We start from the raw sequence: 24,058 nt of genomic DNA, 5'->3' as shown, positions 1-24,058 counted from the left end.
TTCACACAGTCTCCTCTGAACAGTTGATGTTGAGATGTGTCTGTTACTTTAACTTTGTGAAGCATTTATTTGGGCTGCAATTTCTGAGGCAGTTAACTCTAATGAACTTTTCCTCTGCAGCAGAGGTAACTCTGGGTCTTCCATTCCTGTGGCGGTCCTCATGAGACCCAGTTTCATCATAGCGCTTGATGGTTTTTGTGACTGCACTTGAAGAAACTTTCAAAGTTCTTGACATTTTCCGTATTGACTGACCTTCGTGTCTTAAAGTAATGATGGACTGTTGTTTCTCTTTGCTTATTTGAGCTGTTCTTGCCATAATATGGACTTGGTCTTTTACCACACTCAGTTTCCTTGATGGCCAAAAAGCTCAATTTTAGTCTCATCTGACCAGAGTACCTTCTTCCATATGTTTGGGGAGTCTCCCACATGCCTTTTGGCGAACACCAAATGTGTTTGCTTATTTCATCTTTAAGCAATGGCTTTTTTCTCGCCACTCTTCCGTAAAGCCCAGCTCTGTGGAGTGTACGGCTTAAAGTGGTCCTATGGACAGATACTCCAATCTCCACTGTGGAGCTTTGCAGCTCCTTCAGGGTTATCTTTGGTCTCTTTGTTGCCTCTCTGATTAATGCCCTCCTTGCCTGGTCCATGAGTTTTGGTGGGCGGCCCTCTCTTGACAGGTTTGTTGTGGTGCCGTATTCTTTCCATTTTTTAATAATGGATTTAATGGTGCTCCGTGGGATGTTCAAAGTTTCTGATATTTTTTTATAACCCAACCCTGATCTGTACTTCTCCACAACTTTGTCCCTGACCTGTTTGGAGAGCTCCTTGGTCTTCATGGTGCTGCTTGCTTGGTGGTGCCCCTTGCTTAGTGGTGTTGCAGACTCGGGGGCCTTTCAGAACAGGTGTATATATACTGAGATCATGTGACACTTAGATTGCACACAGGTGGACTTTATTTAACTAATTATGTGACTTCTGAAGGTAATTGGTTGCACCAGATCTTATTTAGGGGCTTCATAGCAAAGGGTAAAAATATACAGTGGGGAGAACAAGTATTTGATACACTGCCGATTTTGCAGGTTTTCCTACTTACAAATCATGTTGAGGTCTGTAATTTTTATCATAGGTACACTTCAACTGTGAGAGACGGAATCTAAAACAAAAATCCAGAAAATCACATTGTATGATTTTTAAGTGATTAATTTGCATTTTATTGCATGACATAAGTATTTGATACATCAGAAAAGCATAACTTAATATTTGGTACAGAAACCTTTGTTTGCAATTACAAAGATCATACGTTTCCTGTAGGTCTTGACCAGGTTTGCACACACTGCAGCAGGGATTTTGGCCCACTCCTCCATACAGACTTTCTCCAGATCCTTCAGGTTTTGAGGCTGTCGCTGGGCAATACGGACTTTCAGCTCCCTCCAAAGATTTTCTATTGGGTTTACGTCTGGAGACTGGCTAGGCCACTCCAGGACCTTGAGATGCTTCTTACGGAGCCACTCCTTAGTTGCCCTGGCTGTGTGTTTCGGGTCGTTGTCATGCTGGAAGACCCAGCCACGACCCATCTTCAATGCTCTTACTGAGGGAAGGAGGTTGTTGGCCAAGATCTCGCGATACATGGCCCCATCCATCCTCCCCTCAATACGGTGCAGTTGTCCTGTCCCCTTTGCAGAAAAGCATCCCCAAAGAATGATGTTTCCACCTCCATGCTTCACGGTTGGGATGGTGTTCTTGGGGTTGTACTCATCCTTCTTCTTCCTCCAAACACGGCGAGTGGAGTTTAGACCAAAAAGCTCTATTTTTGTCTCATCAGACCACATGACCTTCTCCCATTCCTCCTCTGGATCATCCAGATGGTCATTGGCAAACTTCAGACGGGCCTGGACATGCGCTGGCTTGAGCAGGGGGACCTTGCGTGCGCTGCAGGATTGTAATCCATGACGGCTTAGTGTGTTACTAATGGTTTTCTTTGAGGCTGTGGTCCCAGCTCTCTTCAGGTCATTGACCAGGTCCTGCCGTGTAGTTCTGGGCTGATCCCTCACCTTCCTCATGATCATTGATGCCCCACGAGGTGAGATCTTGCATGGAGCCCCAGACCGAGGGTGATTGACCGTCATCTTGAACTTCTTCCATTTTCTAATAATTGCGCCAACAGTTGTTGCCTTCTCACCAAGCTGCTTGCCTATTGTCCTGTAGCCCATCCCAGCCTTGTGCAGGTCTACAATTTTATCCTTGATGTCCTTACACAGCTCTCTGGTCTTGGCCATTGTGGAGAGGTTGGAGTCTGTTTGATTGAGTGTGTGGACAGGTGTCTTTTATACAGGTAACGAGTTCAAACAGGTGCAGTTAATACAGGTAATGAGTGGAGAACAGGTGGGCTTCTTAAAGAAAAACGAACAGGTCTGTGAGAGCCGGAATTCTTACTGGTTGGTAGGTGATCAAATACTTATGTCATGCAATAAAATGCAAATTAATTACTTAAAAATCATACAATGTGATTTTCTGGATTTTTGTTTTAGATTCCGTCTCTCACAGTTGAAGTGTACCTATGATAAAAATTACAGACCTCTACATGCTTTGTAAGTAGGAAAACCTGCAAAACCGGCAGTGTATCAAATACTTGTTCTCCCCACTGTATATGCACGCACCACTTTTCCATTATTACTTTTTTTGAATTTTTTGAAAGAAGTAATATTTTTCATTTCACTTCACCAATTTGGACTATTTTGTGTATGTCCATTTACATGAAATCCCCCCAAAAAACATTTAAATTACAGGTTATAATGCAACAAAATAGGAAAAAATGCCAAGGGGGATGAATACTTTTGCAAGGCACTGTACATGGACACACTTCTTCTTATTATCAATTTCTTTCAACCAATCATCAGTCATTTCTGTCAGTGCAGTACATGTTGAGTGCCCTTCTCTATAAGCATGCTGAAAGTCTGTTGTTAATTTGTTTACAGAGAAATAGCATTGTATTTGGTCAAACACAATTTTTTCCAACAGTTTACTAAGAGCTGGCAGCAAGCTGATAGGTTTGCTGTTAGAACCAGTAAAGGCCGCTTTACCACTCTTGGAATGACTTTGGCTTCCCTTCAGGAAGGACAAAGACTTTCCTCTAGACTCAGATTAAAGATACTGTATGACAGATAGGAGTGGCCATAGAGTCAGCTACCATTCTCAGTAGCTCTCCTTCTAAGTTATCAATGCCAGGAGGTTTGTCATTATTGATTGATAACAATCACTTTTCCACCTATCCCACACTAACTTTACAAAAATCAAAGTTGCAATGCTTTTCTTTCATTATTTGTTTTTTTATGCATGAGTACGATGGCTCACTGTTCATTGCTGTCATTTCCTGCCTAATTTTGCCCACTTTGCCAATGAAGTAATCATTAAAATAATTGGGAACATCAAATGGTTTTGTGATGAATAAGCCATCTGATTTGATGAAAGATGGAGTTGAATTTGTCTTTTTGCCCATAATTTAATTTAAAATACTCCAAAGTCCCATCATTCTTTATATCATTGATCTTGGATTCATTATACAGTTTCTTATTCTTCTTGTTGAGTTTAGTCACATCATTTCTCAATTTGCAGTAAGTCAGTCAGTCAGATGTGCAGCCAGACTTATTAACCACTCCTTTTGCCCCATTTCTTTCAACCATACAGTTTTTCAATTCCTCATCAATCCATGGAGCCTTAACAGTTCTAACAGTCAGTTTCTTAACAGGCGCATGCTTATCAATAATTGGAAGAAGCAATTTCATAAATTCATCAAGTGCAGCATCTGGATGCTCCATATTAATCACATCAGACCAACAAATATTTTTAACATCACCCACCTAATAGTCACAGCAAAATCTTATACACAAATATTTTTTACATCATCCACATATGAGTCACAGCAAAATCTTTTGGATGATCTCTTATACACTATTTTAGGTCCAGCTTTTGGAACTTTGGCTTTCCTGGATATAGCCACTATATTGTGATCACTGCATCCAATGGGTACGGATACAGCTTTAGAACAAAGTTCTACAGTATTAGTAAAAATGTGATCAATACATATGGATGATCTTGTTCCTGTAGTGTTTGTAAACACCCTGGTCAGTTGATTAATAACCTGAACCAGATTACAGGCACTGGTTACAGTGACAAGCTTCCTCTTGAGCGGACAGCTTGATGAAAACCAATCAATATTCAGGTCCCCAAGAAAGTAGACCTCTCTGTTTACATCACATACACTAGCAAGCATTTCATACATATTATTTATATACTGACCGTTAGCACTTGGTGGCCTATAGCAACACCCCAAAAGAAAAGGCTTTAGATGGGTCAGGTGAACCTGCAGCCACAACATTTCTTTTTGTCATTTTTTAAGCAGACGCTAAAAAAATGTGCATACATTTCTTTTTTCACACTTCAATAACACTTGACATAAGATCTTCTCTAAGCATTACAGGGACATGGCTCTGACTATATACAGCAACACCTCCCCCATAAGAACGAACGACAGGGTCGCGTCTGTAAATTTCAAACTAATTGAATGAACGACTGGTCGTGTCTCTAGTAACCAACCGATGAGAAAGTATGAATTTACATATAAAAATATAAAGAAATATAAAAATGTAAAAGTATTTATACCAGTAAATGTGTACTTTCATGTTTTTTTATTTGGCAACTGTGGTATAAGCGGGATAAACACCTTTGTTCTGTACATTACCTTGGAAAAATGAACTCAGCTGGGTCATCCATTATTTCGAAGGTAATGTACAGAACATCGGCATTTATGCCTTAGTTATCCACCTAATTTTCAAACGCTTTTAAAACATGGAAGCCAAACGCGGAAACTATGAATACAACTTCCCCCACGCATTGTCATAGAAATCCCTGCATTAGCATGTTTCTGTTAGCTGATACATCATGACAAAATACACTATATTACTGTCCTGCTAGTGTGCCTGGACCTTGTAGGCTAAACTGCAGAGAAAAAACCCATAACTGATCCAAATGGTTGTTCCAATCAGGCAACCTAGATGCACTTATTTCTAAATATAGATTCAAAACGCCAGGCTTTTGAGTGGCTATTCAATTGACATAGGCTATTCGCTGCAGTTTAATGCCTAGACCTTACAAAAAAAGATAGCAGTTTTGAAACTGTTGTATTTTGGACGCAGTAATTGCATATGAACTGCAGTGTACTGCAGTTGAACTGCTGTTATACTGCGCTGTAACTGCATTACTGCAGTAAATAAAACAGTGTTATTTTGGACACAGTATTTTCAGCATACTGCAGTTATACTGCACTCTAACTGCAATCTTTTTTAGTAAGGGAGAGTTTTGTACTCACTTGAAAACAATAATAACATTCTTCATTACATTGTGTTGTTGTAGCCTAGTTAGGATACATTTCTTGTCCCCAAAAAACTGAAACAATATGGTAGCTTTTTGAGCTGCCTACCAAGGGACTGGGAAGGAGCGCACTCTGGGCTGCATCGGGAGCACACATAGTGTAGGCTACCTATTGTTTCGTTTTCTGATCAACTTTTTATTATTTCGCTGTGTAAATTGACTGGACATAGTCACTGCAGTATTAAGCCTGACACTGAGTTTATGAATTATGGGCTAATATGCATAGCCTACTCTTCTAATTTAGGATATAGGCTACATCTCAAGCCTGTCTGTCTTCATTGTTCTGTTGCGCAATTATGCATTTTATTTAGCCTACTGATAGCCTATTGGAGGAGAGATGCACGCTTGCTCTTGCTTGCTGAATGTAAAATAGGCTAGGAAAGGAGAAGCCCATATTTTCCAATAGTAGGCCTATCTTAACACCGGGTTACATCCTGACAAAATAGGCCTACACCATATGAGTGTCCTGCTAATGTACCTTTCTGGGCCGTCTAAACTGTCTAGAACAGACTTAAACGGATCCAAATGGTTGCATAATCAGGCCCAGGCTGTTGGCCTATGCAGTTATTTCAGCATGAAACAAAACAGGACATGTGAGCGGTTATTCAAATTAGCCTACATCACTGCAGTTTACAGCCTATGGACAATAATTGCGTATTCACTTGATAACAATAACTAATTCCTCATTGCACTGTTTTGTTGTAGCCCATTATATAATACTTTTCTTGTCTAAAAACGTAGGCCTAATCAATAGTGGAGCTTTGCGTGCCTGGGGGCCACAGAGCGCATCCTGGAGGAATGCACTACAGATCTGCCATTTGATAATCTGTTAACTTATTCTTCTTGAACTTTGACAGATAAATATTTAGCTTATAGCCCTAATATTTAGCTAATGGATGGCCTAATATCTAGCAAATATTTAGCTTCTTACTTTGGCTACACATCACTAGCCTCTCTCAGCGGTTCCCTTGCACAACAGGCTATAGGCTACACAAGCCTCTCCGAAATAGGCCATTCCTCTTCTCGTGAAATCCCAGGAAAAGCTATAGGCTACAAAAGCGATAGGACATTTATTTATACTAGGCCTAATAGCCTATTCGGGGAAAGAAGCAGGCTTGCTCTTGCTAATTCCTGATGGTAAAACAGGCCTACAGCATAGAAAATGCATGTCGGGGAAAGTTGAGGAGAGAAAGTGCACAGGAGGTTGGTGAGGAGAGAAGGTGCACAGGAGGTTGGTGGCACCCTAATTGGGGAGGACGAGCACATGGTAATGGCTGGAGTGGAGTTAGCGGAATGGTATCAAATACATCAAACACATGGTTTGATGCCCTTCCATTTGTGCCGTTCCAGCCATTATTATGAGCTGTCCTCCCCTCAGCAGCCTCCACTGCGATTGGTGTGATCATTTTGGCAGGTTATGATAATATTGTTGCGCGGATGCATTGCAAATAGTTGCACAGGACATACAGAGATGATCACAGTGAAAAAGAAGACCCAAAGGATTTTAGGACTGTAGAACGATAAACTATAAACTTTCCTCTAGTGTGGATGCTCAACAATGTTTTATAGTTATGTAGCCTATAGTTTATCATTACATTTATCGTTAGGCTATAGTTATTGGCTTGGTGGATGGCCTGGGCCTTAACTCCACCATAACACAACTAATATTACTACCACAACAGACCTAGCCTACTAGTAGGTCTAGCTAATGTTAGCGAACTTGAATTAAATAAAAAATGTAATTACACTTATACACTTACACTTGTTTACATGACTTTTATACTCTATAAATTGACTTAAATAATTTACTCTGGCAAGTTTGCCACCAGAGCGCTGCAGTAGGGAAGTAAAGAAGAAGTCGATTCCATCACTTCCGTTGTTTGACTGTGCCCATAGCAACGTTCGAAAATGAGATACCACAGTGTTGTTGAATACTTGTTTCTGATTGGCTAGAAGGGCATTCTAGAATGGGCATTAAAATCAGATAATGGGACAGTTGGAAAAAAGATATTGGGACAGTTGGAAAAGATATTGGGACAGTTGGAAAAGATATCGGGACAGTTGGAAAATATTTCAGGACACTTTGAAATCATGACGCAATATGCGCCTACACATACCGGTACATTTGTGCTTGAGTATTGTTTTCTTTGGCAACTGTGGTATAAGTGGGATAAACACCTCCGTTCTGTACATTACATTGGGAAAATGAACACCGCAAAGTGACTCTGCAGTGTTGTCCATTATTTCCAAGGTAATATACAGAATGTCTGCGTTTATCCCTTACTTATTTCAACTATACATAAAGCTTTGTTGCCATAACACTGTGTACACTGTGTACATTGTGTACTAGTTGTATCTAATAAATAATACAGTGAGTTGATGAGATCATGTCTGTTCTGTTGTCCCCTCAGAACACCATTGTGCTTGGTACCCTCCAGTCTGTCCTGTTTGATGAGTCTCAGTGGGAGACCCCTCACACCTTCAACCCTGCCCACTTCCTGGATCAGGAGGGCAAGTTCAGGAAGAGAGATGCATTCCTTCCATTCTCTTTAGGTAATACTGTGCTACATTTATCCTTCCATTATCTTTAGGTAATACGGTACTACATCGCTTCCATGTCATTTGACCCCAGATTGGTGCCAAATGATTGCTACCCTATCGGAAATTGCGCATGCACAACTAATCTTCCTTACATAGTAATACTTTACTTGGTTTAACTGAAGTTGAATCATTGACTTAAAGTTTAATCATTGACTTGCCTATATAGCTAGAGTATGTTGGTGCTAGCATAGTTACTGTTCTATACTTTACAGTGTGAGTTAGAAAAGGTGTTCTGTGATTGGTTCTCTCCCCAGGTAAGAGGGTGTGTCCTGGGGAGCAGCTGGCCAAGATGGAACTTTTCCTGTTCTTCACCTCCCTGCTGCAGAGGTTCACCTTCTCCTGTCCTCCAGGGGTGGAACCCAGCCTGGACTTTAAGATGGGGTCTACACACAGTCCCAAGCCCTACCAGCTGTGTGCAACACTTCGATGAGGCCCCACAGCTGTCCCATACATCATGTTGCAGGGGTGTCAAACTCAATTCCTGGAGGGCCAAGTGCCTGCAGGTTTTCTCTCCTCCCTTGTCCTTGATTGATCAACTATAGTCATTGATTATTAGGAACTCCCTTCACCTGGTTGTCTGACAGGAATTGAAAGGAAATAGCAAAAACCAAAGCATAATTCTTTCATCGCACCAAACAACTGAAAGAGCTACAGATGGAGAAAACACACTTATGTAATGATAATAGTACTAATAATATTATGTAATGACACTGCATATACCACTAATAGCCAACATATCAAGGTCTCAAACCATGTTTTGTAGTCCTAGATTGAACTTGAAGAAGAAGGGAAGATTAGATTGATAATGCAGTAGTGTTTTAGGCCCCATTTTGTAGGCCCGCGGACCCCAAAAAAAACAAAAAAAAATTATATTTTTTTGAACTCAGTCGGTGTCTCAACTTACTGTTGAGAGTTAGAATAATAGAATACACAAGGTTCAATTTCGAAATTTGGTTGTGCATCAGCACTCACAATTAGCCAATGTCAGCAAAAAAAAAATGAATTGGTAAGTTAGTGTGGCGGACAGCTATCTAAACTTGTAGTAAGCATGGTCGAATTACCGACTGGGGTGGGGCCCATTGATCGATCATCAGTTATCATATTAAAAGCTGCAAACATTTGCCTCCACCCTATGGCAAAATGTGTAGAATTACATGAAATGAGTTATAAAATTGCAAAATCTTCTCTCCTCCCCATGGCAAAATATGTAGAATTGCAGCAAACTTGCTTTAAAACGGCAAAATGTTTTCTGCGCCCAATGGCAAAATGTGCAGAATTGCAGGAAAATAACTCTAAAATGTATTTATTTTCTCTTCACTGTCACGAGTGGGACATAAAATTGTTTTCTGCGAAAGGTGTGTGTGTGGGGGGGGTTATGAGTTTTTTTGTGGCTCCCACCCCCAGCAAAGTTGCCCATTCCTGATATACAATATAAACAAACTGCATGTCTTTCATGTATCTGACATACATTTTGGTCATTTAGCAGACGCTCTTATCCAGAGCAACTTACAGGAGCAATAATGGTTAAGTGCTTTACTCAATGGCACATCAACAGATTGTTCACCTAGTCAGCTCAGGGATTCGAGCCAGTGATCTTTCGGGGACTGACTGACCCAACGCTCTTAACCGCTAGGCTACCTGCCGCCATACATGGATGTTTTTGACCCCTGGTCTGGTGGATTGTAATTTCTTACGGACTTTTTTATTTCTTCCAAGGCAATATATAAGTACAGGTAATATCATAATTTTGGAGAACAAGCTATTTAAATACACTAATCAGGATCCAAGGCAGGTTGGATAAAAGTCTGCAATGTTAATGTGGGCTAATTGTGGTCTCCTCCCTGCTGCCTTCAAGCTGGATTGAATTGAAGACTTACAAGGTACTGTTAATTGGCTATCCCTTATTAGTGTTAGACCCGACTTCATATATTTTAATGAGTTTGGATAAATAATTGTCTATTCTCAATGTCACAGTGCAACACAGTAAAGATGACTGTTGCTGTGAGTGAATATTATGATTTTAAAACACTGACATTACCAATTCCCGAACCCTTTCCAATAAAACCCTGAACTGCAAACCTAAAGCTGATTAAGAAATAAAAAACTATTATGTTTTGAATAGAGCAGGGTTGAGCAACTTTGATGGGGATGGGGAACACAAAAAATCTGAACTCACCGCAGAGAACATTTAAAAGTTTTAGAGTACATTTTGTGCAATTCTACACATTTTGCCATGATGTGTAGAGAAAATGTTGCTGTTTTAAAGCTAGTTTGCTGCAATTCTACACATTTTGCCATGGGGCGGAGAGGAAGATGAGCAGTTTTACAGCTAATTTCCTGCAATGAGAAATGTTTGTAGTTGTTAATATGATATTTATTACCTACTTACATTTTGGAAGCTAATAGATTGCATTTAGTTATAAATATGAGACATAATAATTGCAATCAGAAGCTACTATTTACATGTACATTTGATTGGTAACAGAATAAATAGCAATAGAATAACTGCAGAATAAATAATGCTGTAATTGAAAATTGTACACCCAAGGTAGGCTACTGCCCCATTAATATCTAGAATAGATTGTGTACCCTATGTGTGATTCTCACCAAATATATTGTCTTCTCACACTATTCAAACCCCACAATTGATAAACAGCTTATGGAGCTCTCTTAGCCTATAGATCACATATTGCAAACAAATAATCTGAACTAAAAACTCAACCCATTTTGGAATTTCTGTGCGTCCTTGACAATCGCTAATTAAAATCCAAAAACCGGTTCTGCGAACCTGCACATCATCATCTTCTCTCTTTTGTGGCACCAATGTGAGGGGTTATGGCAGGGGAAATGGTGTTGCAGTAGTCTAGTGTGTTGTGCAGGAATAATGACAAGCGAACCTGGGGAGCTTTGTGTTCACATTGCCCTAAAAAAGGGAACCGGACCGCGGAATTCAAGCGAACCGAACTCAGACCACCTCTCGAGAAGGTCTCAGTTGGGTTCGCTTCAGGAGTTCTTTTGAGGGGTCTGTGTTCCTTTGGAGTGTTCACACTGCACAAAAAAATTAAGCGAATGGCACTGAGTTCACAAACATTGGCTGAAAGGGACCAAGTGTGAAAACGCCCTTAGAGATCATTGTGTACGTTTTCTGAACTATCTGTAACTTGTGAAATCTCTTAACTCCGGAAATGTAAAATAAAGGACAAATGTAAACGTAATCAAGAAGAAACTGACAAGGACTACTTCTAGGTTGTTTTTGGTCTTTATTGTTGCTCAGCTTTTTGGACATACTGGAAACCACAGACTGGAAGCAGAGGGGACTTAGTGGTGAGGAAAGAGTTGATCAAAAGCCTGGTGAAAGTTGAGCTTGTGCTTGATGTGCAGAGAATTTTCTTGCAACAACGGTAAATGTAGAAATAGAATGAATAGAAAGGACTACTGTATTATGCTCTATTAATCATGAAATGCAATCCATGCATGGCATTTCTATCTGTGACATTATGCAGCATCACTGTGCATTGGAGAAGTTACTGTAAATCCACCATGATTTCCCCCACTGCATCTAACCAATAGAGGGCGCGTACAGTAAAGCAGTAGAATAGGAGAGAGAACCCCCTTCGCTTTGAGGACACCTTGGCAGCATGGTACACACCACACACACATAACAGCAACAGCTCTTAGCCCTTAGTAGTGAGGTAATACAGAATGAAAGGCTTCAAATATCATTGGGTGCATTTGGGACGTTCCCATTGCTATACTTAATATTTAAAAATATATCAGAACTGTAAGCTCTTGCTGAGATTGAAGATTGAAGTCACAAGGAGCATTTAGAAAGACACAGTACGAGTAGAAGTTATTAATCTGAAATATTTAACACGTGAAATAAATAATAATAAAAAATGTGTGTGAAATACGCATGCACATCTTCATCATGTGTTTTTTGTGTAATATAAATAGCAGTTTCCATAGAATGAAATGACCTTGGTTTCACCAGTCGTGTGTTACAACGTCAAGAGAAAAAACAAATATTGTCTCACCCTCATATTGTACCTGGAACGTTATGATCACATCTTGCTCATAGCACATAGAACTGTATGTGGACAATGAAGAGGATAGGAGCTAAATTGAATTGATAATCACTGCACTTCAACCACTACACTGTACATTTAAGACTGTGTGTGTGTGTGTGTGTGTGTGTGTGTGTGTGTGTGTGTGTGTGTGTGTGTGTGTGTGTGTGTGTGTGTGTGTGTGTGTGTGTGTGTGTGTGTGTGTGTGTGTGTGTGTGTGTGTGTGTGTGTGTGTGTGAACGAGAGAGGGGTCACAGTCAAATATTTGGATCACATTTAGAGAGTGCAATGTGTATAGGCAAGGGCTTACCAAGAACAAGCCACAATGATGAGTGACAGGATGGTGAAATTCAGAAAAGGTATCCGTCCACTCCAACACTGTACTGCCATTTTAAATCCAACTGTTAGTTATTCCTCTGAGAAAAACTAACTGTTTCAGATCATCGTCACGGTAATGATAAATCCAGTTCAATGTCAAACTTTTGCATCCAGTGCTGCAAAATGTTCCATCTCCTTTGTTTTAAGACTTTTCAATACTTTTTGTCCTCATGTTAACAACCTCTCATGACAAACATCAGATGATCCCACTGCTGTACTGTAATGGACAGTGGATATCGGTTTGTGATAGACTAGGTTGCCCCATTTATGAAGGAAACCCAAGCAAACTGTCTGTTTCCTTTCTCTCTTATCCAATATCAGATAACGGTTCTGTCCAAGGTTTAGGTCCCAGTGTGTGTATCCCGGGGCAGCTGTAACGTCTCGTCTATGGTCACTATGAGTTCTTCTGGTTGGGCCGTCGCCCCCAGGCAGTTACTGTGGTTACAGGTAATGTAGTTCATCTCCGCCGACCGTGGCCTTTCGCTCATCTCACTCATCTCGTTCACACTGTTGGTTATACAGTTTATGTCACTCTTACTCCTGTTGGTCACTCTGCAGCCACCAAACAACCTGCAGTCTAGAGAGGAGACAGAGAGAGAGACAACATTTCTCAAGCCCTGTTTATACCTGGTTCTAACATGCGTCCTTTGTCCTGATCTTATCCACATTCTGATTGTTCCCACATTTTCAGACATGCGTCTACACATGCTATTAAAATGTGTCTCATCCGTCCACTGTGTCCGCATTGTAACCAGATATCCTGGTCCCTTCCTTTATGTCAATTATTTGAAAGATATTATTTCAAAATAATATGGATTTATTTATGTATAAATATCCGCACCCCCAACCCACCGTGGATTTTTTCACATTTTGTTTCGTTACAAAGTGGGATGGAAATTAATTTATTTGAGATATGTTTGTCACTGATACAAAATACTCAATAATGTCAAAGTGAAAAGAAAATTCTATAAATGTTTACAGATTCATAAAAAATAAATAACTAAAATGTATTGGTGATATACTGTACATATTTAACCCCTTTGTTATGGAAAACATAAATTAGTTCAGGAGTAAAAAATTGCTTAACGAATCACATAATAAGTTGCATAGATTCACTCTGTGTGCAATAATAGGGGTTAATATGGTTTTTGAATGACTACCCTGTCTCTGTACCCCACACACACAATTATACAGTATGTAAGGCCCTCAGTCTAGCATTGATTTTCAAGCACAAATTCAAGCACAAAGACCAGGGAGCTTTTCCAAAGAAGGGCACCTATTGGTAGATGGGTAAAAAAAAATATGGAAAAAAAAGCTGACAGTTAATAACCCTTTGAGCATGGTGAAGTTATTAAGTAAGCTTTGGATGGTGTATCAATACACACAGTCCCTACAAAGATACAGGCGTCCTTCCAAACTGAGTTGCCAGAGAGGAAGGAAACAACTCAGGGATTTCTCCATGAGGCCAATGGTGATTTTAAAACAGTTACAGAGTTTAATGGCTGTGATAGGAAAAAACTGAGGATGGATCAACAACATTGTAGTTACTCTACAACACTAACCTTAATGACAGAGTGAAAAGAAGGAAGCATGTACAGAATAACAAATATTCCAAAACATGCATCCTGTTTGCAATAAGGCACTAAAATAATACTGCAAAAAATGTGGCGAATGAATAAACTTTTTTTCCTGAATTCAAAGTGTTATGTTTGGGGATGGGGGGGTGAATCCTTATCTAATCAAGACATACTAGTGTTTAATGTTTTATTCATTTTTAAAGAATGTTAGAATTTTTCATCCACTTTGACATTACATAGTATTTTGTATAGATCATCGACCAAAAAAAAAGACAATTAAATCCATCGTAATCCCACTTTGTAACAATAAAATGAGAAGAAATCTAAGGGGGTGAATAGTTATGATAGGCACTGTACTGCTCACACTGCAGGCTAATGGCTACCACCCACAACAAACACACACAGACTACATGAGGAGGACAGGACAATAGGACATGCCTGCAGCTGAATGTGAATGTGAGAAAGCCTTATATTCATGACATTCAAAAGAACAAGACTGCAAACTTCATTTGACATAGAGTTATGATGGCTTCAGTATCCGTAATTCCATTAGAGGCAAAACAGCATCAAATTGGGTACGACCCAAATGGCACCCTATTCCTTATAAAGTGCACTACTTTTGACCAAAAAGTAGTGCACTATGTAGGGAATAGGGTGCCATTTGGGACGCAGAGATACAATTGTTTCTGGGGAAACGTCTCACCCGCCTGCCTGCCGTTCGCACACACCACACACCACACACCACCCCCATCATGTAGGGGAGAGATTTTGATTGGGAGACATCAATCATTGGGGTGTCAGATAGGGAGCTGGAATTAAGGCAGACAGACAATGGAAAGAGCAGACAGAAGGATGAGTGTATGGTGAAATTGTGTTCTTCTACGCGGTCCCACACACTTGAACATGCATGTACACATGCACACGCACCACACACACACACACACGCACGCACACACACACACGTCTGATATACTGTTAGGATGTGCTGTAGGGTATTTGCCCTTGCTTTAGCATACCCAGCAAACCGGGAACGTTCCCAGAACATTAATTACGATTCTCATTAAGTTCTAGATAGGGTTTTATCTAGGATTTGGATGATAACATCCCATTTAACATTTTAAATGAAATATCCTTGGAATGTTCTCCTAACATTCACTAAAATGTTGTGCACAACATTTAACAAGCACCATAGAACATTCCATAAAAGGTTCTCATTAAGTTTCCAGGTAATGTAATATCACAATTTAGCAGTAATGTTTTCCCAGCAAACCAAAATTGGTTCCATTAAAGTTCCCAGAACATTCGCTAGGTTGCAGCAAATGTTTTCATAACACAAAAACTGTCCAGTCGTGCTGATGATTATAAAATATTTGTATAAAACATTCGCCTGATGTTGCAAGTAGAGTCTGTTCTTTAAAGGTTCCCAGAATGTTTCATTAGGTTGTGAGTACAGTTTGGTGGAAACATTTTGGGTACATCACAAAAGATTCAAAAGATATGTTCTCAATACACAAAAACTGTCCAGTTGTGCGGGTGATTATACAATGTTTCTTTTAGGGTGCAAAAAAACATTCACCTAATGCTACAAGAACGTTCACAGAACACGTTCTTTTGTGTTCTTTAAAAGTTCCTAAAACATTTATTTAGGTTGTGGAAACATTGTGGGGATACGAAAAGAGAACTGTCCAGTTGTGCTGACATTCAGATAATGTTTGAATCAGTGTAGGGGCAGCGATAGCTTATCTTGAGGCTGTATGGTAGACGTGCATCACTCACTCTAGTTAAACGACCACAGACTCAGACATAGTAAAAAAGTAAAAAAGTAAATAACTTTATTCCACAGGATTCCAGTATGTAAAGGTATCCACAGCTTTTAAGGTAAACTCAAGGTAAATATCTTCAGGTAAGTACAATTATTTCCACAAAGAGGACACGGTATGGGTCCCCAGCCTACAACTGACAAAAAGTGACAGTTACAACTAGCATTCGAACATGTAAAACCCAAGAGCCCAAATTAGAGGTAGCACCAGCCGTTGCATCATCTCTTAAAGTGACAGTATCCAATTACAAAAAAGCATGAGACAACTGAAATAATTTAGCCTATTGTAACAAAAAAATGTAATGAAGTAAACCAATACATTTATCTTATACTACAAAGTTAGGAAAAATCCTAAATTGGCTCCTACAATTAGGATGCACAAAAGATTCCTTTGATGTTGCAAGAATGTTGACAGAACAGCCTTTCTGAGTTCTTTAAAGGTTCCCAGAACATTTAATTAGGTTGTGAGAACAGTGTAGGTACATTCAAAGAGATAGGTTCCCAAAACACAAAATATGCTCAGTTGTGATGATTTTCACACAATGTTTATGTTAGGTTGAACAGGACATTCCAATATTGTTGTAAGAATGTTGACAGAACACCTGGTCTAAGTTCTTTAAAGGTTCCCAGAACATTTCATTAAGTTATGGGAGTTGTCTGGGATGTTGCAAGAATATTCTTGTGATATTCACGAAGGCTGGACAGAACATTCCCACCATGTTGCATCATGTTCCACAATTTCCAAATAAGTACATTTTTATGACGTTCATAGCATGTTTGGTTTAGGTTTAATATAATATTCAAATCAAATCAAATGTAATTGGTCACATGCGCCGAATACAACAGGTGTAGTCTTTACTGTGAAGTGTTTACTTACGAGCCCATAAAAAGTAAGACAAATATTTGCTCAAAAATAAATAAATAGTAACACAATAAAATAACAATAATGAGGCCATATACAAGGATGACCAGTACCGAGTCAATGTGCAGGGGTACGAGGTATTGGTCTTCACAAAGTTCGCTGCTTCAGTGTTATGAGATTATTTTGTCAGATGGTACTATGGTATACTGAAGTATAATTACAAGCATTCCATGAGTGTCAAAGGCTTTTATTGACAATTACATTAAGTTTATGCAAAGAGTCAATATTTGCAGTGTTGACCCTTCTTTTTCAAGACCTCTGCAATCCGCCCTGGCATGCTGTCAATTAACTTCTGGGCCACATCCTGACTGATGGCAGCCCATTCTTGCATAATCAATGCTTGGAGTTTGTCAGAATTTGCGGGTTTTGGTTTGTCCACCCGCCTCTTGAGGATTGACCACAAGTTCTCAATGGGATTAAGGTCTGGGGAGTTTCCTGGCAATGGACCCAAAATGTTGATGTTTTGTTCCCCAAGCCACTTAGTTATCACTTTTGCCTTATGGCAAGGTGCTCCATCATGCTGGAAAAGGCATTGGTCGTCACCAAACTGTTATTGGATGGTTGGGAGAAGTTGCATTCGGAGGATTTGTTGGTACCATTCTTTATTCATGGCTGTGTTCTTAGGCAAAATTGTGAGTGAGCCCACTCCCTTGGCTGAGAAGCAACCCCACACATGAATGGTCTCAGGATGCTTTACTGTTGGCATGACACAGGACTGATGGTAGAGCTCACCTTGTCTTCTCCGGACAAGGTGTTTTCCGGATGCCCCAAACAATCGGAAAGGGGATTCATCAGAGAAAATGACTTTACCCCAGTCCTCAGCAATCCAATCCCTGTACCTTTTGCAGAATATCAGTCTGTCCCTGATGCCAGGCCATCCTCCAAACATCTTCACCTCACTGTGCGTGCAGATGCACTCACACCTGCCTGCTGCCATTCCTGAGCAAGCTCTGCACTGGTGGTGCCCCGATCCCGCAGCTGAATCAACTTTAGGAGACGGTCCTGGTGCTTGCTGGACTTTCTTGGGCGCCCTGAAGCCTTCTTCACAACAATTGAACCTCTGTCCTTGAAGTTCTTGATGATCCGATAAATGGTTGATTTAGGTGCAATCTTACTTGTAGCAATATCCTTGCCTGTGAAGCCCTTTTTGTGCAAAGCAATGATGACGGCACGTGTTTCCTTGCAGGTAACCATGGTTAATAGAGGAAGAACAATGATTTCAAGCACCACCCTCCTTTTAAAGCTTCCAGTCTGTTATTCTAACTCAATCAGCATGACAGAGTGATCTCCAGCCTTGTCCTTGTCAACACTCTCACCTGTGTTAACAAGAGAATCACTGACATGATGTCAGTTGGTCCTTTTATGGCAGGGTTGAAATGCAGTGGAAATGTTTTTTGGGATTAAGTTCTTTTTCATGGCAAAGAGGGATTTTGCAATTAATTACAATTCATCTGATCACTCTTCATGACATTCTGGAGTACATGCAAATTGACATCATCAAAACTGAGGCAGCAGACTTTGTGAAAATTAATATTTGGGGGTCAATGTAAATAGTCCGGGTAGCCATTTGATTAACTGTTCAGCAGTCTATGGCTTGGGGGAAGGAGCAGTTCAGGAGCCTTTTGGTCCCAGACTTGGCGCTCTGGTACCGCTTGCCATGCGGTAGCAGAGTGAACAGTCTGTGACTTGGGTGGCTAGATTCTTTGACAATTTTTAGGGCCTTCCTCTGACACCGCATGGTATAGAGGTCCTAGATGGCAGGGAGTTCGGCCCCAGTCATGTACTGGGCCGTACGCACTACCCTCTGTAGCGCCTTGCGGTTGGATACCGAGCAGTTGCCATACCAAGTAGTGATGCAGCCAGTCAAGATGCTCTCAATGGTGCAGCTGTAGATCTTTGAGGATCTGAGGGCCCATGCAAAATCTTTTCAGCTTCCTGAGGGGGAAGAGGCGTTGTCGTGCCCTCTTCACAACTGTGTTTGTGTGTTTGGACCATGATAGGTCCTTAGTGATGTGGACACAGAGGAACTTGAAACTCTCGACCCGTTCCACTACAGCCATATCGATGTATTTGTAATTGTATTTATTAAGGATCCCCATAAGCTGTTGCCAAGGCAGCAGCTACTCTTCCTGGGGTCCAGCAACATTAAGCAGTTATATACAGTGGGGAAAAAAAGTATTTAGTCAGCCACCAATTGTGCAAGTTCTCCCACTTAAAAAGATGAGAGAGGCCTGTAATTTTCATCATAGGTACACATCAACTATGACAGACAAAATGAGAAAAAAAATCTAGAAAATCACATTGTAGGATTTTTAATGAATTTATTTGCAAATTATGGTGGAAAATAAGTATTTGGTCAATAACAAAAGTTTCTCAATACTTTGTTATATACCCTTTGTTGGCAATGACACAGGTCAAACGTTTTCTGTAAGTCTTCACAAGGTTTTCACACACTGTTGCTGGTATTTTGGCCCATTCCTCCATGCAGATCTCCTCTAGAGCAGTGATGTTTTGGGGCTGTCGCTGGGCAACACGGACTTTCAACTCCCTCCAAAGATTTTCTATGGGGTTGAGATCTGGAGACTGGCTAGGCCACTCCAGGACCTTGAAATGCTTCTTACGAAGCCACTCCTTCGTTGCCTGGGCGGTGTGTTTGGGATCATTGTCATGCTGAAAGACCGAGCCACGTTTCATCTTCAATGCCCTTGCTGATGGAAGGAGGTTTTCACTCGAAATCTCACGATACATGGCCCCATTCATTCTTTCCTTTACACGGATCAGTCGTCCTGGTCCCTTTGCAGAAAAACAGCCCCAAAGCATGATGTTTCCACCCCCATGCTTCACAGTAGGTATGGTGTTCTTTGGATGCAACTCAGAATTCTTTGTCCTCCAAACACGACGACTTGAGTTTTTACCCAAAAGTTCTATTTTGGTTTCATCTGACCATATGACATTCTCCCAATCCTCTTCTGGATCATCCAAATGCACTCTAGCAAACTTCAGACGGGCCTGGACATGTACTGGCTTAAGCAGGGGGACACGTCTGTCACTGCAGGATTTGAGTCCCTGGCGGCGTAGTGTGTTACTGATGGTAGGCTTTGTTACTTTGGTCCCAGCTCTCTGCAGGTCATTCACTAGGTCCCCCCGTGTGGTTTTGGGATTTTTGCTCACCATTCTTGTGATCATTTTGACCCCACGGGGTGAGATCTTGCGTGGAGTCCCAGATCGAGGGAGATTATCAGTGGTCTTGTATGTCTTCCATTTCCTAATAATTGCTCCCACAGTTGATTTATTCAAACCAAGCTGCTTACCTATTGCAGATTCAGTCTTCCCAGCCTGGTGCAGGTCTACAATTTTGTTTCTGGTGTCCTTTGACAGCTCTTTGGTCTTGGCCATAGTGGAGTTTGGAGTGTGACTGTTTGAGGTTGTGGACAGGTGTCTTTTATACTGATAACAAGTTCAAACAGGTGCCATTAATACAGGTAACGCAGTGGAGGACAGAGGAGCCTCTTAAAGAAGAAGTTACAGGTCTGTGAGAGCCAGAAATCTTGCTTGTTTGTAGGTGACCAAATACTTATTTTCCACCATAATTTGCAAATAAATTCATAAAAAATCCTACAATGTGATTGTCTGGAAAAAATGTTCTCAATTTGTCTGTCATAGTTGACGTGTACCTATGATGAAAATTACAGGCCTCTCTCATCTTTTTAAGTGGGAGAACTTGCACAATTGGTGGCTGACTAAATACTTTTTTCCCCCACTGTACAATAACAAATATTACATGACATTACATTTCACAACACTTTTCACAACACATTAAGATGTGAATGGGTGCGTGTTCGGCCCTCTGTTTCTTGTAGTACATGATAAGGTCCTTTGTCTTGCCCACGTTCAGGGAGAGGTTGTTATCCTGACACCACACTGCCAGGTCTCTGACCTCCTCCCTATAGGCTGTCTCATTGTCATCGGTGATCAGGCCTACCACCGTCGTGTCGTCAGCAAACTTAATGATGGTGTTGGAGTCATGTGCGGCCACTTAGAGTGGCGCAGTGGTCTAAGGCACTGCATCGCAGTGCTAGCTGTGCCACTAGAGATCCTGGTTCAAATCCAGGCTCTGTCGTAGCCGGCCGCGACCGGGAGACCCATGGGGCGGCGCACAATTGGCCCAGCGTTGTCCAGGGTAGGGGAGGGAATGGCCAGCAGGGATGTAGCTCAGTTGGTAGAGCGTGGCGTTTGCAACGCCAGGGTTGTGGGTTTGATTCCCACGGTGGGGCCAGTATAAAAAATTAATAAAAAATAATAATATTGTAAGTCGCTCTGGATAAGAGCGTCTGCTAAATGACTAAAATGTAATGTAAAATGTGAACAGGGAGTACAGCAGGGAACTGAGAACGCAGCCCTGAGGGGCCCCCGTGTTGTGGGTCAGCATGGCAGATGTGTTGTTGCCTACCCTCACCACCTGGGGGTGGCCCGTCAGGAAGTCCAGGATCCAGTTGCAGAGGGAAATGTTCAGTCCCAGGCTCCTTAGCTAAGTGATGAGCTTGGAGGGCACTATGGTGTTGAACGCTGAGCTGTAGTCAATTAACAGAATTCTCACGTAGGTGTTCTAAGTTGACAAATGGAATTGTTTTAAGATGGTCATACTATGGATAATTTAGATATTTGATTTTGAATTTCAGGACCTCTTCAGGTATGTATATATTTTTTTGGGATTAAATATTGAATTTGGCCTTTACTACTATAGCCCAGAGAAATGCATTGAATAACACATTCATAGATGGCAAAGAAAAATATAAATCTTAAGAAACAAGGTTTTGAAGTGTTTGTCCTATATCTAGGAGATATAAGAAAGCTCAGAAAATATATTTTGTTATTTTTACACATATTTAACCTGTTTTTGGGGTGACTCAAAACTACCGTCATACTTTCCATTCATTTTTTTTTTACCTGTACCGGTTACCTTCAGACGAGTCCTGTGACACTTTTTTGTAGGTCAAGCCATTTGGACGCTACAGACGTTTTAGTGATATGACCGATGTCTCATGGTCTGACAAACACCACTCTGGCTCTGCCACCTTTCACCGCAGATGCGGAAGTGCAACATCGGCGGATACGGTGGATTGAGATGCATCCAATGCAAAAAGAAAGATATCTCTAGCTTAAATTGACAGATTATTTTTTTGCATCAATCAACTCTAGGGGGTTAAAGGTCTTACTCACATTGGCTACTGAAACCGTTATCATACAGTCATCCTGAACAGCTGGTGCTCTCACACATAGTTCAGTATTGCGTGCCTCAAAACGTTCATATATCATCTGGTACGCTGGCGTTACTGGGCAGCTCTCGGCTGGGTTTCCCTTTATAATATGTGATAGTTTGCCAGCCCAGCCACATCCGACGAGCGTCAGAGCCGGTGTAGTAGGATTCGATCTTAGTCCTGTATTGATGCTTTGCCTGTTTGATGGTTCGTCGGAGGGCGTAGCGGGACTTCTTATAAGCTTCCGGATTAGCGTCCTGCTCCTTGACAGCGGCAGCTCTAGCCTTTAGCTCAGTGCGGATGTTGCCTGTAATCCATGGCTTCTGGTTGGGATATGTACTTACGGTCACTGTGTGGACGACGTCGCCGATGCACTTAATCGTTATGTAGCGCAGCCTTTCTCAAAACCCAGACCGCGGACCGGTGCCGGCCCGTGGAGGAATGGGTGTCAGTCCGCGGCATATTTGTCTTGAATATGATTATTTATTTTTGTCCGCGGCATGTTTGACTTGATTAAATGTTATTTATACGCCTATTTGTGCAATGAGCTGAACTATGCATGCTGGCGTAAACAAATTGTGTTGCCATGACAAAGTACAGCTTCATCACAGACAGAAGGGGAAACCCTGACACATCACAGGGGCTATAAAGTTGAAGCATCCGTTTTAGAATGTTTTCTCACCACCAAATATGGCTGTGAGAGGAAGTCCAGTTGCGGGTAGTGGGAGAGGATGGAACTAGGTGAAACTGGGCCGATATTCTGCTAACTTTCTCATCGATTAAACATCTGATCTCAAAAATGTATATTCCCAAAACTAAAATCTGTTACGAACACAGAGCACTATGGTTTATAAACTTGACACTTTGCCAAAAAATGTGTTGTTTAGAAGGAGTGCAAGGTCGAATTGAGTTTGTGTACACACACACTTCACAGAGGAGGCGTTCCCTAACGGAAATATGCAAATACATGCTACAACACGCCAATAGGATCTCTCTAGCTCGTGCTTGGTTTTGCCCAACTCCTTGCTTGTTCTGCCCACTATGCTTCATTTGCTCCCACTGTAAACGACAAAAATTAACTATCTTGGGTTAGTTATAAATGTCTTTGGCTACACCAAACGCACACACAAGCTAGCCCTGCTGCGCAGCCTGCATGCTGTCTCGCGCTCCCTGTTAGCTAACCAAACAGCCATTAGCCATGTCTTGCTCTAAACAGAAGCGACTAGATTCATATTTTAATGTGAAAGAAGTGGACCCAACAAATGAACCTGAGGCAAAAAATGATTGCCCATTCACTCGTAAGTACGATCCTTTGTTTCAAATAGCAGCTTCCTGCCAAAACCGGTCTGTGTGATATGTCAGACTTGCCTCAGCAATGATGGGTCGTCACTAGTTATCACAGCCACAAAGTCAGAAGGCCCGCCTACTCGACAAATCTGATGAGGGAGTGTGATGACGCGTATGCCGGTTTACAGTTTGTGGGAACCGACCAATCAGATGTGGGAGTGGGATGACACGTATGCCAACTGGCTTGCAAGGGCAGACAAGAGACATGCATTTATTTCATCTATTGATCCATCAATGATTTGGTTATTTATTAGTAAAAACCAACCGTTATAAATGTGAAGTGTTAATCGGATGTTTTATTCAAACTCATCTTGCAAGCTCATCATGATGTTTGCCCTTACTCATAGTTACTTGTCTTAACCCAAAATAGGTTTGCTCCAATATCTGCATTGTTTTTAAAATGGCATCCACACAAACAAATTGACACATCTTGAGTTAATTTTCTTCCTTTTCAAAATCCACAAGTAATCCACAAGTTAAACATACACAGTTTCACAGAAATTTTCACAGACATCGCCTGATTTATTTTGCTGATTTAAGATGGAAACTTCAACCTTGTTACTTTATTTGGCACCTATGCACTTACTATAGTCATGTATTTATTTAACTTTACATACAGTGTCTTCAGAAAGTATTCATACCCCTTGACTTATAGGTTGTGTTAC

At 41.0% G+C, this 24,058-nt stretch overlaps 2 protein-coding genes across 3 annotated transcripts in view; one reads left to right on the top strand and one right to left on the bottom strand.

Annotated features, from left to right (window-relative positions):
• LOC121533858 (cytochrome P450 2J2) overlaps positions 1-8,884 on the top strand; it is a 51,811-nt gene extending 42,927 nt beyond the window's left edge. For both annotated transcript variants that reach the window (XM_041840164.2, XM_041840165.2), the window contains 2 exons: positions 7,839-7,980; positions 8,283-8,884. In XM_041840164.2, the coding sequence (XP_041696098.1) occupies positions 7,839-7,980; positions 8,283-8,458 (318 nt within the window). In that variant the 3' untranslated portion in view covers positions 8,459-8,884. The remainder of the gene's footprint in view (positions 1-7,838; positions 7,981-8,282) is intronic.
• Positions 8,885-12,301: 3,417 nt separating this feature from the next.
• Positions 12,302-24,058, bottom strand: part of LOC121532799 — a 28,925-nt gene continuing 17,168 nt past the window's right edge. The window contains exon 2 of the mRNA XM_041838591.2: positions 12,302-13,047. Coding sequence (XP_041694525.1) covers positions 12,812-13,047 — 236 coding nt within the window. The 3' untranslated portion in view covers positions 12,302-12,811. The remainder of the gene's footprint in view (positions 13,048-24,058) is intronic.

This window comes from Coregonus clupeaformis, chromosome 20 (assembly GCF_020615455.1).
Source record: "Coregonus clupeaformis isolate EN_2021a chromosome 20, ASM2061545v1, whole genome shotgun sequence".
NCBI lineage: Eukaryota > Metazoa > Chordata > Actinopteri > Salmoniformes > Salmonidae > Coregonus > Coregonus clupeaformis.
The sequence above is the reverse complement of the archived record's forward strand: the minus strand, read 5'-3'. Positions and strand labels throughout refer to the sequence as shown.